This window comes from Neoarius graeffei, chromosome 7 (assembly GCF_027579695.1).
Source record: "Neoarius graeffei isolate fNeoGra1 chromosome 7, fNeoGra1.pri, whole genome shotgun sequence".
NCBI lineage: Eukaryota > Metazoa > Chordata > Actinopteri > Siluriformes > Ariidae > Neoarius > Neoarius graeffei.
The window spans coordinates 38,202,154-38,220,556 of NC_083575.1; the positions used below are offsets into that span (position 1 = coordinate 38,202,154).

The 18,403-nt window shown below is 44.2% G+C and overlaps 1 protein-coding gene across 4 annotated transcripts in view; it reads right to left on the reverse strand.

Moving 5' to 3' along the window:
- The window catches only part of thada (THADA armadillo repeat containing), a 272,868-nt gene that overhangs the window by 25,008 nt on the left and 229,457 nt on the right, over positions 1 to 18,403 (reverse strand). For all 4 annotated transcript variants that reach the window (XM_060925591.1, XM_060925590.1, XM_060925592.1 and 1 more), the window contains 2 exons: positions 15,861 to 15,943; positions 6,926 to 7,305 (listed from right to left, as the gene is read on the reverse strand). In XM_060925591.1, the coding sequence (XP_060781574.1) occupies positions 6,926 to 7,305; positions 15,861 to 15,943 (463 nt within the window). The remainder of the gene's footprint in view (positions 1 to 6,925; positions 7,306 to 15,860; positions 15,944 to 18,403) is intronic.

An 18,403-nucleotide genomic window follows, 5' to 3' on the forward strand; every position in this document is an offset into this window, starting at 1 on the left:
TACATACATTTAACCTGAAAATGTGATCAGGTCTTTATTTAAGTCTAAACCTAGAGGAAGAGAACCCAATTCAACTAATGACGCAAAAGTCAATGTTTTTAATTGCTTAATTATTGAGCAAAATTATCCAACCTTAAATATCTCGGTTAGAAAAAGTGCGTGAACATCCAAGAGTATGAGTAAACATGAAGGAGTAACTGAAATCAGGTGTTTCAATCAGGCATGTGTTGAGCAAGCCCTCCCAAGTTTCAAGAACATAAACTTGGGTCTTCATCACACAAGTTTATGGAAGGGTGCCACGCCTCGATCGAAGGAGATACCTGAAGACCTCAGGAAAACAGTTTTTAGCTCACCAGGCTAAAAACAACCCATTTCTAAAGACCTCCACCAATCCACCAGTAGAGGAAATCCAGCACAACTGTTACTCGCCCAAGGAATGGTCGTCCAGCAAAAATCACTCCAAGGTAATGGTGAATAATATTACACCAAGTCTCCGAGAATCCCAGTCTAACATCTAAGAACCTTGGATTGAGTAACGTCAATGTTCATGAGTTCATCACCAGGTAAACACTGAACATGACAGGGTAGCAAGGAGGAAGCACTACTGTCCATTTTTATCTAAAAAAGACCGCCATCTTCTGATGTTTGCTCAAAACCACATGGATAAGCCAGAAGCTTATTGGAAGAATGTTCTGTGGACAGATGAATCCAAAATAGTACTTTATGTCTGGCGTGGAAACAAAACAAAACACTGCACTCCAATTTAAGAGCTTCATCCCGACCGTGAAGCATGGGGGTGGCAGTATCATGCTTCAGGGCTGCGTTGCTGCATTGGGTCCAGGGTGGCTTACCATCATTGTTGGACCTATGAAGCCCCCAAGCATAACTACGTCATCACTTGTTTACCACAATGCATTGTGGGGGATAGCCAGGGTCTGTAGTTGAGCGATATGACGGGTATCAGATTAATTTTACGTGAGGGCGATGTGAGAGGAGCGATTTTGCCATGCTCTGTCGTGGAAGACAATGAAATTGGTGATTTAAAGAGGTGGATAACATGTCGAGGGTTTACAGCAGGAAACTCTGAATCCAAATCAAGCTTGGTGAGAAGGTAAGTCTAGACCGAGTCTACCACACTGTACAACAACGACATCAAATCTCAGAATGTCTTATATCTGAGGACGTATATTGCACCAGCTAAACCTTATCGAGAAAACAAATCTGTCTGAATATCGGGAATTGGCACGGAGCAGCGCTCTTGCGGGGGATTCGTGGGCGACTAATGGTCCGAGTGATAAATCAGTGCTTAGTTAAATAAAACTTGATATCAGGAAACATTACCAAAAAAAAAACACTTTGGAAACCCACTGATCTGCCATGTCACGTTCAGTATAAATGCATTCCCTTTAATAAATGCTGCTAGTGAGGTGCACTGAACATTATACACACCTGAAAGAGAACCCTTCGTGGTTTGGGAGTTTTATCGCTCTGACAGGCTTGTTCGGCTGCCGAGTGCTTCGGCACGTTGAGAGGTAAAGGCCAAAGAATGCTTCTTTGTTTTACAGGCTTTGGACTATCGCTAGTTTCAGATGATGAACAGTGTCGATTGTTATAACCTTCTATAACCGAAGGCCGTTCCGCAGATCATGGAAATATTGCTGGGTCACAGTTTAAGTACGTCTTTTTCCCACCAGAGAAATGTAAGCTACAAACACTTGTCCATTTCGATTCAGTTCGAAGGTTTTCGTTGCGGATTAAACATCCATTTCTTTCTTCTCTTCTGGCAGCTGATAAAAGCTCAAATTAGGTTCTGGTTGTTGTGGAGACACAGTAAGGCATACAGCAATTCACTTTAGGCACGGTTAAAACCGGTTAGACAGAACAATGCAGCGTTTAACAAAAACAAAACTAAACAATACGGCAGAGCTGATCCCGGGTATCGCCCATAAAGCATTGCGGTAAACAAGTGATGACAGTTATGGGTTAGGGTCATTCTGGATTCTACCCCCAATACTGTAATACAATACAATAATTCTCCCATAATGGAGAATGTCAAGGTTTCTGTCTGTGAACTGAAGTTTAATTGTAAGTGGGTCATGTAGCAAGACAACAACCCAAAGCAAACAAACAAGTCCACAAAGAACCAGAGACGCGTTTCTGCAAGGGAAAAATAAAACACTAGTGTGGTATGTGATGGATGGATGGATGTGCTGGGTGAGTTGTTCTGAGCTGTCAAGTCAAGTTTATTTGTATAGCGCTTTTAACAATAAACATTGTCACAAAGCAGCTTTACAGAATTTGAACGACTTAAAACATGAGCTAATTTTATCCCTAATCTATCCCCAATGAGAAGCCTGTGGCGACAGCGGCAAGGAAAAACTCCCTCAGACAACATGAGGAAGAAACCTCGAGAGGAACCAGACTCAAAAGGGAAACCCCCCCAATCCGGGCAACAACAGACAAAGTCAGCTTCGTTGATGCTATAAACCCCCCACCGACAGAAACCCGAGCGCAAAACCGTTCACGACAACTGCAGTCCTAAAGTCAGCAAGTCAACTGCAGTCCTAAAGTCAGTAAGTCAACTGCAGTCCCCAGCCAGAAAAGCACCACTGCAAGAGCCCAGAGCGTCCTCCAGGCGCGACCCCCAACTGTCCACATGGGGCTGCCCTCCACAGGAGCGATGCGATGAGACTCCAACCAGACACACGGCACCAGGATGGACCAGGCAGGTCCAAGGAGCAGAAGAAGCCAGCATCTCGATCCCAGGACCGACGTGTAACTCAGAGGGACAGACTTTTTTTCTTTGGGGGGGGGGGGGGGGGGGAGAAGAGAGAGAAAACACAGGTTGCTAGGTATGCCCAATGTTACCTGAATAAGTAGGAACAGTACACATATTGCACTGAGTACAAGCAGGGACTCCGGCAACTAACTATGACAGCATAACTAAAAGGGGAGAGCCAGAAGGTAACACAGGCATGAGGGACCCCGGGACATAAAGCAGCAGCCACTACACCGTCAACAAACTCGAGTGAGCAAGTGAGTGGGGGACTGACAGCATCCATACATCCCAGTTTACCAAAACACTCTGTCTGAGGACCCTCCAGATCTCCACCTTTACCTCATAAACACCATTAACAAAAGGCTTGACTAAACAGATATGTTTTCAGCTTAGACTTAAACACTGAGACTGTGTCTGATTCCCGAACATTATTTGGAAGGCTGTTCCATAACTGTGGGTCTTTGTAAGAAAAGGCTCTGCATCCAGTGTCTAATGTCCTTTACACATTCCTCAATTCTATTAAGCTGGTGTCTCTCATCTGGCTTTGCAGAAACATACAACTGTGTGTCATCAGCATAACAGTGAAAACTAATACAATGTTTACGAATAATATCACCCAGAGGTAACATATATAAAGAAAAAAGCAGTGGACCCAAGATAGAACCTTGTGGAACACCAAATTTTACCTCAGTACGTCTAGAAATATCACTCTGACGAGACATACTGATAGCGATCAGTTAAATAAGACCTGAGCCAGGAGAGGGCCGTTCCCTTAACTCCTACAACATTTTCGTCTATCGAGAAGAATGGAATGATCAATGGTATCAAATGCTGCACTAAGGCCAAGCAACACAAGCAGCAAGACACAGCCCTGATCAGACGCCAACAGTAGGTCATTTACTACTTTAACCAGAGCTGTCTCTGTGCTATGATGAGGTCTAAATCCTGACTGATACATTTCATGGATGTCATTCCTATGTAAATATGAGCATAACTGCTGTGCCACAGCTTTTTCAAGGATCTTAGAGATAAAGGGGAGGTTTGATATTGGCCGATAATTGGACAGCTGACAGGGATCAAAGTCAGGTTTTTTAATCAGGGGTTTGATAACTGCTAGTTTAAAGGATTTGGGTACATAGCCAATCATAAGAGAAGAATTTATTATTTTAAGAAGCGGTTCAATTACTTCAGGTATTATCTGTTTGAATAGACATGTAGGTAAGGGATCTAGTACACAAGTTGAGGCTTTAGATACCGAGATTCATCTCATCTCATTATCTCTAGCCGCTTTATCCTTCTACAGCTTGGGTGGCCAACCCGCGGCTCGCGAGCCGCATGCGGCTCTTTGCCCGGTGTCATGCGGCTCTTACGTTCATCTCAAAGTTTGTGTTTTTTTTTTTTTAATGTGCGTGTGCGCTTTGCTTGAGTTCAGTATGGTATTTTCGTCAAATACATCTTCGCTTTGCTTGGGTACATTACGGTATTTTCAGATCATGTCAAATGCGCATGTGCGTGAGATAATCGCTAAGTTTTTGGGCAAGGTGTATCTTGTGTCAAGTAGCCTCTCAAAATGGCAATGAAAAAATACACAGCAAAACGAAAATATGAAGACGAACATAGGACATTTTTAACAGAGTGGGAGAGTTTATACTTTTTTGTTGAACGTAATGGCAAGCCATTCTGCCTTATATGTCAGTCGTCATTAGCTCATTTCAAAGCTTCCCGCCTCCCTGAATAAGCAAGGAGCCAGATATGCAACACTAATTGAAAACCTGCACGAAAGCTTTGTAACCCGATTCCGTGATATACAACTGAAAAGGCCACAGATTACGTTCCTCGTCGACCCATTCAATGCGGAGATGGACTGTTTGAAAGCCCCGCTTGTCACAGATGAGGCTGCGGCTGAGTTGGAGATGATTGATCTTCGTGAGGAAGACCAACTGAAACCTGTTTTGAGGGAAGGCACCATTGAGTTTTGGAAAAGTGTGCCATTGGGAAAATACCCGAACGTGAAACAGGCTGCGCTTAAGATACTGTCAATGTTTGGGTCAACATACGTCTGCGAGTCTGTGTTCTCTACCATGAAACACATGAAGTCAAAGCATCGTTCTGTTCTGACTGAAACCCATGTGAAAGAACTGCTTCGAGTGGCAATGACGGAATACAAGCCAGATTTGAAGAGGATTGTTCAAGGCAAGGAATGTCAGAAGTCCCACTAAGCAACATGCATAGTAAGTGCACACAATATTGATTGCTGTAAATGACTGGCCTGTGGTATTAGTACTGACTGAAGGAGTAAATTTCTCTCATGTTGGCGTGTGACATTTACTATTAATCTGGCTGAGCAGAGGTGCGTGCTTGAGCGTGTGTGTCTGTGAGGGAGAGAGAGAGCGAGGGGGGTCACATGTATGGTACACATGTGTGGTCATGTGTATGGTGTGGCTTTTTTTTTGGTAATGCCATGAGTCCCACTAAGCAGCATGCATAGTAAGTGCACACAATGTTCATTGTTAAAAATGACTGGCCTCAGCCTGTGGTCTTAGTACTGTAGGAGTAAATATGTTGGTGTGTGACATTTTCTATTAATCTGGCTGAGCAGAGGTGTGTGTGTGTGAGAGAGAGAGAGGAAGGGATGGGTGATGTTCGTGTGCCCATGTGTATGATGTGGCTCTTTGCGGTAATACAGTAAAAAATGTGGCTCTTGGTCTCCAACTGGTTGGCCACCCCTGTTCTACAGGGTCGCAGGCAAGCTGGAGCCTATCCCAGCTGACTACGGGCGAAAGGCGGGGTACACCCTGGACAAGTCGCCAGGTCATCACAGGGCTGACACATAGACACAGACAACCATTCACACTCTCATTCACACCTACGGTCAATTTAGAGTCACCAGTTAACCTAACCTGCATGTCTTTGGACTGTGGGGGAAACCGGAGCACCCGGAGGAAACCCACACGGACACGGGGAGAACATGCAAACTCCACACAGAAAGGCCCTCGCCGGCCACGGGGCTCGAACCCGGACCTTCTTGCTGTGAGGCGACAGCGCTAACCACTACACCACCGTGCCGCCCGATGCCGAGATTAATGAAAGTAATTCAGTTACTTTTAGGGGAGTAAAACATTCTAATTGCTGATCTGATACAGTTATATTGTTAACTACAGGGTCACTTACATTGTCTGACCTTAAATTAGTAGTTTGAATTTTTTGTCGGATATTCTCAATTTTATCATTAAAAAAAAAAAATCATGAAATCGTTGCTACTACATACTACAGGTGTGCATGCGTCTATAGTGGACTTATTCCTGGTTAATTTTGCTACAGTATTAAATAGGAATCTAGGATTATTTTTGTTATCTTCTATTAAGGAGGAGAGATATGTTGATCTAGCAGCACTAAGAGCTTTTCTATACTTCAGGAAGCTTTCCTTTCACGCTAATTTGAACACAACCAATTTTGTTTGACGCCATTTACGTTCCAATTTTCGAGTGGTCTGTTTTAATGTGCGAGTGTCATCATTATACCAGGGTGCTAATTTTTTGTCTCTGACCATTTTCCTTTTAAGAGGAGCTACATTATCTAAGGTAGCTGTGAAATGAGGCTTGGTGACTCTCTGATGAAGCGTGACCAAGCTGGAAGGCTTTGATACCCTGTCTCCATGTATTTCTATGGGGCTAAAATACTCCATTTCAAAGGGGGGGGGGACAAAAAACACAATACGAACACAAAAAAACACATGCGGTTTTTTTTCCCAAAAGTTGCATAGAAGCAGACTATTTTAGGCACAGGATAGAGAAGTTGAATTTGGTTTGGGGTTAATATCTCGAAAACTGTGGTGTAAAAAAAGGTGGTCTGACATAACAGTGTGATCGCTTGTGTAATCACACTACACAGTTCAAGCAGAAGTTGTTTCCCCATTTTGGAATGGCCAAGAAAACTTCCAGACCTTAACGCGATAGAAACGTTGTGGAAGGATCTAAAAAGAGCAAAGGACAAAAATTTCTTTATCAAGGTTTAGGATTAAGATGAAGAGCTGAACACACTTCAGGTCAGATTTATACAGAAATACAGAAAATCATAAAAGGTTTGCACACTTTCAAAAAAACAAAACAAAACAAAACAAAACACACAATAACTGCATCCTCTCACCTTTGCTAAGCAGGTGGGGTGTGGCTCGTGTAATGCCAGGTCAGCTAAAGTGGACACACTGAGGTCAAAGGGCAGAGCTTGGTGTTCCCTGTTCATCTGCAGTCTTTCCAGGAGCCGCTCCAGTGTCAGTTGCCTTACTTCGTAATGTGAGCACTGCAGCAGGCGACTCAGGAGGTCCTTGAGCTGCCCCTCTGCATCCTGTGTGCGCCACATGGCAGATGACTCCATAGCGATGCTGGTTGCCAAGTGTGCCAGGCTCTGTAGATACTGAGTGGTCCCAGGACCAGAGATGTGCACCTCATCAGGTCTGCGAGGAGCCACAAGTTCGGAGTCCATGAGGAGAGCTAAAGTCTCTGCACGAATCTTCTTCAGTTGAGAATCTGAAAGAAAACAGGTACGAGAGTTAGTGGTTGTTGGTTGTAATTGTCTAGGATGGATTTGCATATGGGGGCGGCACGGTGATGTAGTGGTTAGCGCTGTCGTCTCACAGCAAGAAGGTCCTGGGTTCGAGCCCAGCGGCCAACGAGGGCCTTTCTGTGCGGAGTTTGCATGTTCTCCCCGTGTCCGCGTGGGTTTCCTCCGGGTGCTCCGGTTTCCCCCACAGTCCAAAGACATGCAGGTTAGGTTAACTGGTGACCCTAAATTGACCGTAGGTGTGAATGGTTGTGTGTCTATGTATCAGCCCTGTGATGACCTGGCGACTTGTCCAGGGTGTACCCCGCCTTTCGCCCGTAGTCAGCTGGGATAGGCTCCAGCTTGCCTGCGACCCTGTAGAACAGGATAAGCGGCTCCAGATAATGGATGGATAGTATCCACTGATCATAGCATGTTTTCTCTGTTAAAAGCAATGACTTATCCCTCTAAACCCGTCTGTGAAGGAGCTCTGACCTGCTGGTTAGGAATCCTCTGAACCCACTTACACATTGAGCACGTGCTCACACAGCAGTCTCACAAACACAGCCTATAAATGGAGCACAGAGAGCACGCAGTACTTTCCTAGCTCCGGTAACGTCTGAGGATCAGCGCAGCTCACACTAAACCCAGGTCCATTAGGCTACAGTAAGAACTATGAACTCAGTTTATTCAGAAAAATAACGGACTAAACTGGATATACTTGATCTAATCAGACATCACAGAGGACCACCATGGACTGGAAAAAACACACTTTGCAAAGGATCACTTGGTACATGCATGAACATGCTCTCTGGAATGCTTTCAATCAGGGAGAATCAAATACTCCAGAAATTGCAATGCAACAGAAATGGACATGAATGAAAAAGAACATCATTCCAAATAAAACAAAAGACACGAGAGAGAGCGTCTGTATTGCATAATACGTTTCAGCCTCTAACACTCAGGAAAATGGAGTACCACAGCAATAAATCATTTATGAAATAAAAGGCACTCCTCAGCAGGACGAGTATGTGTGTCTGGTGTGTGCACATGTGTCTGGTGTGTGTAGGAGGATGAGGGTGGTAAGGGGAGTCATAAGAATGAACTCTCTTTCAGAGACACACATCCGTCTAAACCCATTTTGAACTGACTCATCGTGAAAATTGATCTAACCGATGCCTCAACCACCATGCTCAACTACCCAACGCCAGACAAACCACACATGAGAACACATTTAGACGTCGAAAAAAGTCAACACTTCATCCTGTTACTCCTTTACACCTGATTGTAGGGCGGCAGAATGATGCTGAAGCAGAAAAACGAGACCCTGCAAAATTCTTTTATAGGCCATTCATCTCCAACCATGAAAAAGAGAAATAATGAGGAATGTGAAGTTCAGATTTGTACACAGACAGACACACACGGTGTATATGAGCACTTGGGTTTCTGCTAGAACCAGAATTTCACTGCTTATTGCTTAGAAAAAAAAAAAAAAAGTTTACAGTCTATGGAAACAAATAGTGTGCAGTGGAACACACACACACTTCCTATTATCCTTGTGAAGACCTATTGACACAATCAACACAGCCAATTAATCCTATGGACCCTTTTCACGTGACGTCACGACAAACGCGGCCGCCATTTTGGACGTGTACTACCAGTAGTTTACCACAGCCAACATTGAGGAACGGCAGCAAAGAAAGTGTTTATTTTCAGCAAGACTTCCATCATGCCACTATATTGTTGTGCACCTGGATGTAGTAACCATCAACAAACAAGGCAAGGGTTATCATTTTATCGGATCCCGACGGAGAAGATGGATAGCGGCCATTAACAGATTGGCAGCCCTCGGCATACCAACGCTTGTGTAGTGACCACTTTGTTGGAGGTAAGACGAATAAAATTAGCCAGAAAAGGCATTACATTGCTGTTAACATTCTGTGGCGGCGAGTGTGTAACCAAATAGGTTAAAATAACCCATTGTAACCTCTTTGTTCTTCTGTAGTAGCTATTGTTGACTAGCTAATGTCAACAACAGTAGCTGGTATGTTACTGTAGCAATGTTTACGTTCAGTCATTTGGATGACTGTTAAAACCTTTCAGTCTCAAGTTTTTCCTTTACTGGATTTACTAGTTTACTGTAATTATGATCCGGCAGCTATTTACACCGGATCCAGTATAAATAGCTGCCGGAGCCAACGTCCGAGAATTAAGCAGCGCGCTCTGGCTTGCTCGCCCTCAAATTAAACAGCGCGCTCCGGCTTGCTCCCGGAGTGCTCCGGCCGAGGTTCCAGAGCTCGCTCCGGCTTGCTCGCCCTCAAATTAAGCAGCGCGCTCCGGCTTGCTCCGGAGCAAGCCGGAGCGCGCTGCTTAATTTGAGGGCGAGCAAGCCAGACCGCGCTGCTTAATTTGAGGGGGAGCAAGCCGGAGCGCGCTCCGGAACCTCGGACGGAGCACTCCTGGAGCAAGCCGGAGTGCGCTCCGGAACCTCGGACGTTGGCGTGTATGTGTATGGCAATGGGTTTTTAACGACATAGGTATACAGATCATGTGGGCCGAAGTCAGGTAAAGACGAGGGCTTCGTGTACTTCCGTACGTCAGTGAACAATCCTGGTGGAAGCAGGTAAACGTCGGTCTCTAAGCCTGCTAAACTCAATTTTTGCAAATACCTCTCCCTCTGCTCGCCCTGTAAATGCCCTACGTCGCTGGATAGTGAAGGTGTTTTCTGCATCTCGCTCCTTTTTCTTTTATGTTTTTCGTTTGTCGCCTTCCTCGCATTCAAACTGATTCGAGCCGAAGTCCACTACATGTCCAAAATGGTGGTCGCGTTTACGAAGGTCACGTGACTGAAAAGGGTCTATACCTACATCTAAAGCTACCCCTAACCACAGTACGCAAAAGGAAATCGTCTGGCTCATTTAGGGTTTTAAATTAAAGCTAACATTTTTGAGGAAAAGAAAAAAAAAAAAGCAGCTGTTTTCTTCATGGGGACCAAACAAATGTTTCCGCAATGTCAAAACTGTCAGATATTCCTTTCCTTGTGCGGGATATTTGTTCCCCACCAAGATAGAAAAACATGTGCGCACACAAAATACACAAATTGTAAAAACCAGAACACAAGCGGTCTGAAGCTCGTTTGGAGCACATGTGGGGAGGAAGCAGACCACATTCCCATCGTAGAAGAGCCGACTAAATACCTTCGCCTCGTGTGTGTGTGTGTGTGTGTGTGTGTGTGTGTGTGTGTTCGCGCGTTTTTGAGATAAGTGGCTTGTTTTCCATAAACATCAAGTTATTTACTCCTTTTAAAGAAATCCAAGAATCAACAAGCAACTGGCCAAGCAAGGTTTAATGCAGGACATAAATGTTTGATAGTTATTCTGACAAACATCCCAATAAAAACTGGGTCTAAAAATGAAACCAGACTACACGTAGCTTTCCCTGAATGACTAAATCAGGGATCGAGTTTGTTTTTGTTCTTAAATGCTTCAAGGTGTCGATATGAATGAAAGGTAGCCTGCGTGTGTGAGAGATACAGAAAGAGACAGACGCGGAGGGTGAACCGAGCTGCTGCTGTTTTTACTGGCGAGGGTTTAACTGGATATAGTGAGGGGGGTTTAACAAGGCTGTATGGATCGACCACTGCAGTGTCAGAGAAATCCTCTCTCAGCCACTCTCACACGCGCGCGCTGCCAGCGGTCTCTGGAGCTTCATGAAAGCAGATGGGAGCTCACGCAGGAACTGTCCAATACGGCTCAACTCCTGAGTCTGAGCCAGGAAAAGAGAAAAAGCTCATTTGTCTGTCGTCGTTTTTTCACATCCAAGTGCGAGTGCTCGAAAAGAGCTCTAAATGAATAAATCCTTTGCTTTTTGCTGCCGCATGCACAGGAGAGGCTCGGCGCTCTCAGCATCGATCATACTGTACTACAGGAACGCAAAAGAGAACAACATCAGCAGGACAAAGTAATCCACGTCAGAGTGACACAGAGCGAAGTGCGAGTGTGTGCGTGCGCGCGCAAGTGTGCGAGATAGAAACAAATATGAATACATGATTCAAAATGAACAGATAATGGGTTTCAAACAGATATGAACAGGAAGGTGCAATAGATATTTTTTTTAAAAAACAGCTCGTCGGAAATCTGGTTGAGGCTAGAGGAACAGCACATTCATTAATGTGCATGTTGTGTAAGCAAACTGCTGTGTGGTACATTTGCAGGTTTCATTCTTTAGCAAGTGTCTGATCAGGGTCATGGTGGCACTCCTCAGCCAATTACACTACTAGTTTGTTTATATTTTGGGAAATAGAACCAACTAAATTCATTAGAAAATGTTGTAGGCAGGTACAAGCAAAAATAATTATACAAACAACTGTAGTTAAAAAAAAGTCCTGCACGCATTTCTAGTTGATACAAATTTTTTTTCTCCCAAGCTTAGTCATGGCCAGTTCCTATCAGACACCTCACCTCATCACATCACAGCTACCAACCAGTGAGCGGCGTAACATACTCGTTATCGTCTACTTTCACATACATGAGCTCACAGACACCCATGATTAGCTAGCATCGCTGTAACTGATGGGGAGAAACAACGCACTCCACCTCCCTCCCTGAGAGTATGGCCAATTTTGCTCTCTTAAGCCCTATTCGGAGATGAGGTAATGTAATTATTACCAGAGTTTGTCAATGATTTTAGTCTCGCCCAAATGCACAGAAACAGTCATTTTTATGGATTGTGTGCTCCTGTGTCAGTAAAGATTCTGGCGCCTTTTACCATCTGTAAAACAAGCCATAGAAATAGCCTCAGGTTATACTAATCCCGTGTGAACAGATGTGTGTAAATATTCTGTCATATCCTGTGGAAAAGGAGTTTTTCGTGGGTTTTCTCGAGTATAGAGGTGCTCGAGGAGCAGTTTCAGTTCGTGTGAGCGCACGCTGCCGAGATCGAGTTTATTCCAGGACTCGATCAAATCATGCTGGCTGTCTGAAAACAAACTGTGTAAATACACCTCAAGTTCATTCACATAGAACCAATATACACATTTGAATCAAGTAAGTTAAGTGATTTATTTCCCCCCAATGCAATTTAATCGTGGAGACTATATTCAGGATCTACCAGTTATAGCGACGACTTCGCAATCCCAAAACAGTGTCCCGAATCCTGCAATATAGCATATCTGAAACCACTATAGTATCCGCTACAGTATAGTTGAAGGTTTCCGAGTCGCCTTCTCAAGTGACGGAGACTAAAATGGAACTTGCATAGCCACTACTATCTTGGTCATTTATACAGAGACGTCTTACCCCGTGTGAATCACCTATGAATATTAGAGATTAGTGTTGGGACCAGTCTTGGTCTCGAGACTGGTCTCAAGACCACTTTTTGAAGGTCTTAGTCTTGTCATGGAATCAGCTGCATTTTTACTCTTTGTCTTGTCTTGGATATGGAGGACTCTGGATTTTATTTCAAGACCGGTCAAGACCACAACTCTGGGGAGATCACTAAATTGCCTATGCATTGTCTGATTTATTTGTGAACATCGTTACTGTGATTGGATGCAAAACTTCCTGCTTCAAATGCAACCAATAACGTGACTCATTGCTAATTCGAAATTTTCGTTACTGTTAATAGCCGTCACCCCTCCCCACCCCCCTGCACACCCACTGGTCTGGTTCTGGTCTTGACTCTGTCTCACCCTGCCCTGGTCTTGACTTGGTCTCGACTCCTCAAACTCTTGGTCTTGGTCATGACTTGGTCTCAGTTTAGGTGGTCTTGACTACACCACCACTGTTACAGACATCCTGTGGTAAAATTCCATTACCCCACCTCCCCATGTAAAACCAGTCCAATCCAAATAGGGCTTTAGGCTCCTGGTTACAGCATCAGCGGGATTCGAACTCATGATCTCCGACTGAAAGGGCAAACACTTTTCTGTTTGGCCACTTGGGAACTTAATGTAGCGGATGTTGAAATGTTTGAACCAGAATTTACAGACACCTCCAGTGTTTCTGTTTTAGGCCATGCCCAGTACACGTTTAAATCCAAATACTGATAGGATTTCAAATATTCATATCTCTAACTAGATACAGCTAGAGAGAGTGGTATTCCTTTACATCTTTAGTAAATGAGCAAGAGTGTGTGAACAATAATTGTGCGTTATGTAACGTAGTGACTGGCTATGGGGAGAACGTGGACTTGTCCACAATTTTAGAATACAATCTTGTTCTTTGATGATAACTCGCTGCACGTTTGAATTGTATATCTTCTATGATTCTATGATGTTTCAAGTTTACACTTGAAACAGTAATCGGTCAGAATGACTTTCCATGACATGGGTTATCACTGTGTATGTGAAACGTGACCATTACAGACAGTTTCTACACGCAATGTTTTGCATTCTTTCGTTATCCAAGACCTCCAAGCCTCACAGACTCCCCTTTCGCTCTCACACTCGCATACTTTTCCAAGAATCCACGGTCTGAACTCCATTGCAGAATAAGCTCGGTAAATCAACACTGTTTACTTGGAGAGGGTTGAATAACAGCTTGATGATGCCCAGTCACCAATTGGGTTCTTATGTTGCTTGATGTGTTGGTTTATTTATCATCTTTATATATCCACTATATCTGATCAGTCAGAGTGAGTCTGAAAGAATGGAGTTCTTTCATTTTGCTAATAAGTCCAGCCAACAGGTAACAAATATGAACTGTCAAGATGGAGAGTAAACTTTGAAACTAGAGCCTTTTCGGTCACTTCTTCCACAAGACACATCAAGAATTTTTCTATAATGCGAGATTTGTCTCCTGCTCCAGCCAGCTAACGCTTCACTTCCTGTTCATGGTTAGCTGGTTAATGAAGATGTTGGACAGTTTCTGAGGACCGAGCTCAGGACAGTGAGAGATGCGTGTCTTCTTAGCAGATCTGTCTTAGTGATGGCCGTCAGGATGGAAAGGCAGTACAGCCGAAGGTGTCTTAAATAAAACAGCTTTCAGCATGTTTAACTAGCTCGAGAAATAATCAGCATTTCCATTAAGTAATAATGAATGCTACGGTTTTGAAAGCATTCTGTTCAGTAGTTAAATTCTGACCATCATGTCGAGATACTACAACTCCTATTATTGTTGTGTGACGGAACATGGAACAACCTTTGGACACAAGCGCAGGAGTCTTTCGTGCTGTCTGTACTTGAAAAGTTACATTGAAAAATGTGCAGATAAATCCACCAGGAATATGTACAGAGATGATTTAATCATTCATCTTCAGGAAAGCTTTATCCTGGTTCATCTGGAGCCGTCACAGGAAAACAAGCACACACACGTTCACACAGTCCTTCACGCCTAGGGGCAATTTAGCGTAGCCAATCCAGCTCCTGGCATGTTTTTGGGAGGTGGGAAGAAATCAGAGAACCAAGAGGGAACTCGCACAAACAGGCAGAGTACACGCAAAGCCCCGAACGACCAGTAAACCAACCTCCAGATCAAACCGGGTACCTTGGAGCTCAGAGGCGGCAACTCTACCTGCTGCTCCACCATGCTGCCGTGACGGGGACTGTTTGTTTTTACCCTGCTGCTGCCCACTCCAGCAGAATACTTGACAAATCCTGCTAGTTATTATTTTTGTTGGGTTTGGCTGGACGACCAGCTCTTCCATTTCACAATGATGGAGCCTACTGTGCTCCTGGAAACAGTCAAAGATTTATGTCTTTCTAAATCATTTCAATCAGCTGAATTTGCCATCTGAGCTCAATTTGGAGTGCCTTTAGTGAAGTGTCTGATTTAGTATTTCAATTAATATAACTGATGCCGGCGGCACGGTGGTGTAGTGGTTAGCGCTGTCGCCTCACAGCAAGAAGGTCCTGGGTTCGAGCCCCGGGGCTGGCGAGGGCCTTTCTGTGTGGAGTTTGCATGTTCTCCCCGTGTCCGCGTGGGTTTCCTCCGGGTGCTCCGGTTTCCCCCACAGTCCAAAGACATGCAGGTTAGGTTAACTGGTGACTCTAAATTGAGCGTAGGTGTGAATGTGAGTGTGAATGGTTGTCTGTGTCTATGTGTCAGCCCTGTGATGACCTGGCGACTTGTCCAGGGTGTGCCCCGCCTTTCGCCCGTAGTCAGCTGGGATAGGCTCCAGCTTGCCTGCGACCCTGTAGAAGGATAAAGCGGCTAGAGATAATGAGATGAGATGAGATAACTGATGCCTAAAAGCAGGCTTACGGGTTGCTGCGTATGGATTAACAGCAAAAAGAAACGAAAAACGGTCAGTGTAATCTGTTTACAACTGAATCTGCGTCACAATAAAAAGTGAAAGGGTCTGAATCCTCCCTCCACAATCACTCTACGTTCGTATACCTGTTTGTGCACGTGTGTATTGGGAGACGTGTGCCTGCTCAAAACAAAACTTGGCTGGTGATTCCACTTGCCAATAGAAGATGTTTTAATGCAAGATACAGACCCCGATTAAACACAGGCACTGTTGAATAGAAAATGCAGACAGGTTGTGATTCTACCACGTGCTCGCTGGAGTCACGTGGCGAATGGATGTCTGAGATACGTACCTTCGACAGGAGCAGAGTGAGACGTACACAGAGCAGACAGCACGTCCAGCATCGCCCCCCTCGTCACCAGACATGGGTTTTGTCTAACAGACAGTGACAGACAGACAGACAGACAGACAGACAATGTGTGTTATAAATGTCCAGGCTCATAAGCATGACTTTGTAATAACAAAATCATTTTAGGAGTTTCTTTATTTGGATTAGCTGTTGAGTACAGCTTTAAACTTCAGCGGTCACTAACTTGCTCTCAGAGGACTAGGGACTAAAGAGAGAGCTGACAGGGACATCAGTGTCACATACGCCGGGAAAGGGAATGCAGAATTCTGACTCGCTTCCAGACCAGCCACAAGAGTAAAGTGTGTGTGTGTGGTGACTGTCTATGGTGGACCACATCTTTGTGTACGTGTGCGTGTGAGTCTGAGACCACAGGGCAGTGAGAGCCCATGGCCATGTGTGAGAACAAGAGGAGCAGTGTTCAGGGCTGACGTCAGCGTTTCATCACTCAGATATTAATAACACACTCGCTCGAACACACATTCTTTCTCTCTCTCCCCCTCTCTCAGATGCATCACCCCTCCCGCCTGCACTCGACTTGCTTTCTCTTTTTGTCTTTCTCTCTCTCTCTCTCCCCCAACACACACACACGCCTGAGCTCTAGAGGCTCGGCTGCAGAACACTAATCCTCACATAAACTGCACTGACCTCTACAATGTCACAGTCGGCTCAGTGAAAGACAGCCCCGTCTATTCACCACCAAATCCAGTTAGAGCAAGTACGCCAAGGCCCAATCAATCTTTGTAGTGAGAATATTCCTGAAAGCAAACTCTAGTAATGATTCTGGACTCCACCTGCCTCAAACAGGTTAAAAAAAAAAAAAAAAAAAAAAAAGACTGCTGTTGAAGGGATTCTGATTTTGGGCCACCCAGTAGCAATTAAGCTAATATATTCGGGTTTAAAGTGCCATGTTTCAGACAAATGCCCAGCGGAGGGATTAGCGAACACCTGGGTAGGTCTGGAAGGCTGAGCGATCAAACACGGGAGCCGTGGCATGGCCCACTGAGCAAGAATTCACCTCATCATCTTAATCAAGCACCAGCACCAGGCTAGCCACGGTTTTTCATCTCTGCTGGACATTCTCTTTTTTAGTTTTTATTCATCTGAATAGATTTAAATTTAAATGCATAAATTCTTTACTCAAGTAAAAATGGGATTACTCATTTTAAAGACGTAGTAAAAAGTACAGCTTCATATTCGTCCTTCAAGTTAACATTCAAAAGTCTAAATGTACTGAAAGAAAGAAAGTAGAACTACAAAAAAGATGAGACATAGGACGTCTGCCTTGAAATCACACACTGGAAAAAGACCAGGTGATGTTTTCCCAATCTTCAACTGTCTAGTTTCAGGAAGCCCGTGACCACCGTAGCCTCAGATTCCTGCACTTGGCTGACACAAGCAGAACTGGATGTGATGATCTGCTGTTGTGGCCCATCCACCTCAAAGTTCAACACTTTGTATATTCCGAGATGTTTTTCTGCTTGCACAGATTTTTTTTTTTTTGAGTTACCATAGGCTTCCTTTCAGCTTTAATCAGAACTGATGCTCCCTGGATGTTTTTTGTTTTATGCACCATTCTGTGTAAACCCCACAGACTGCTGTGTGTGAAAATCCCACAGGATCAGTAGTTTCTGAAATACTTAAACCAGCTCGTCTTGCACCAACATCCATGTGGCAGTCAAAGCCACCGAGATCATATTTTTCCCCACTCATGTTTGATGTGAACATTAACTGAAGCACTTGACCCGTATCTGCATGAGTTTGTGAATATTGTGCTGTTGCTGCTCCATGATTGGCTTTTTTCCATTAACTGCATGAATGAGTAGGGGTGCAGGTGTTCCTATTAAAGGGGGTGGTAAGTACAGTGGTGCTTGAAAGTTTGTGAACCCTTTAGAATTTTCTATATTTCTGCATAAATATGACCTAAAACAACATCAGATTTTCACACAAGTCCTAAAAGTAGATAAAGAGAACCCAGTTAAACAAATGAGACAAAAAAATATTATACTTGGTCATTTATTTATTGAGGAAAATGATCCAATATTACATATCTGTGAGTGGCAAAAGTATGTGAACCTTTGCTTTCAGTATCTGGTGTGACCCCCTTGTGCAGCAATAACTGCAACTAAACGTTTCTGGTAACTGTTGATCAGTCCTGCACACCGGCTTGGAGGAATTTTAGCCCGTTCCTCCGTACAGAACAGCTTCAAATCTGGGATGTTGGTGGGTTTCCTCACATGAACTGCTCGCTTCAGGTCCTTCCACAACATTTCGATTGGATTAAGGTCAGGACTTTGACTTGGCCATTCCAAAACATTCACTTTATTCTTCTTTAACCATTCTTTGGTAGAATGACTTGTGTGCTTAGGGTCGTTGTCTTGCTGCATGAGCCACCTTCTCTTGAGATTCAGTTCATGGACAGATGTCCTGACATTTTCCTTTAGAATTCGCTGGTATAATTCAGAATTCATTGTTCCATCAACGATGGC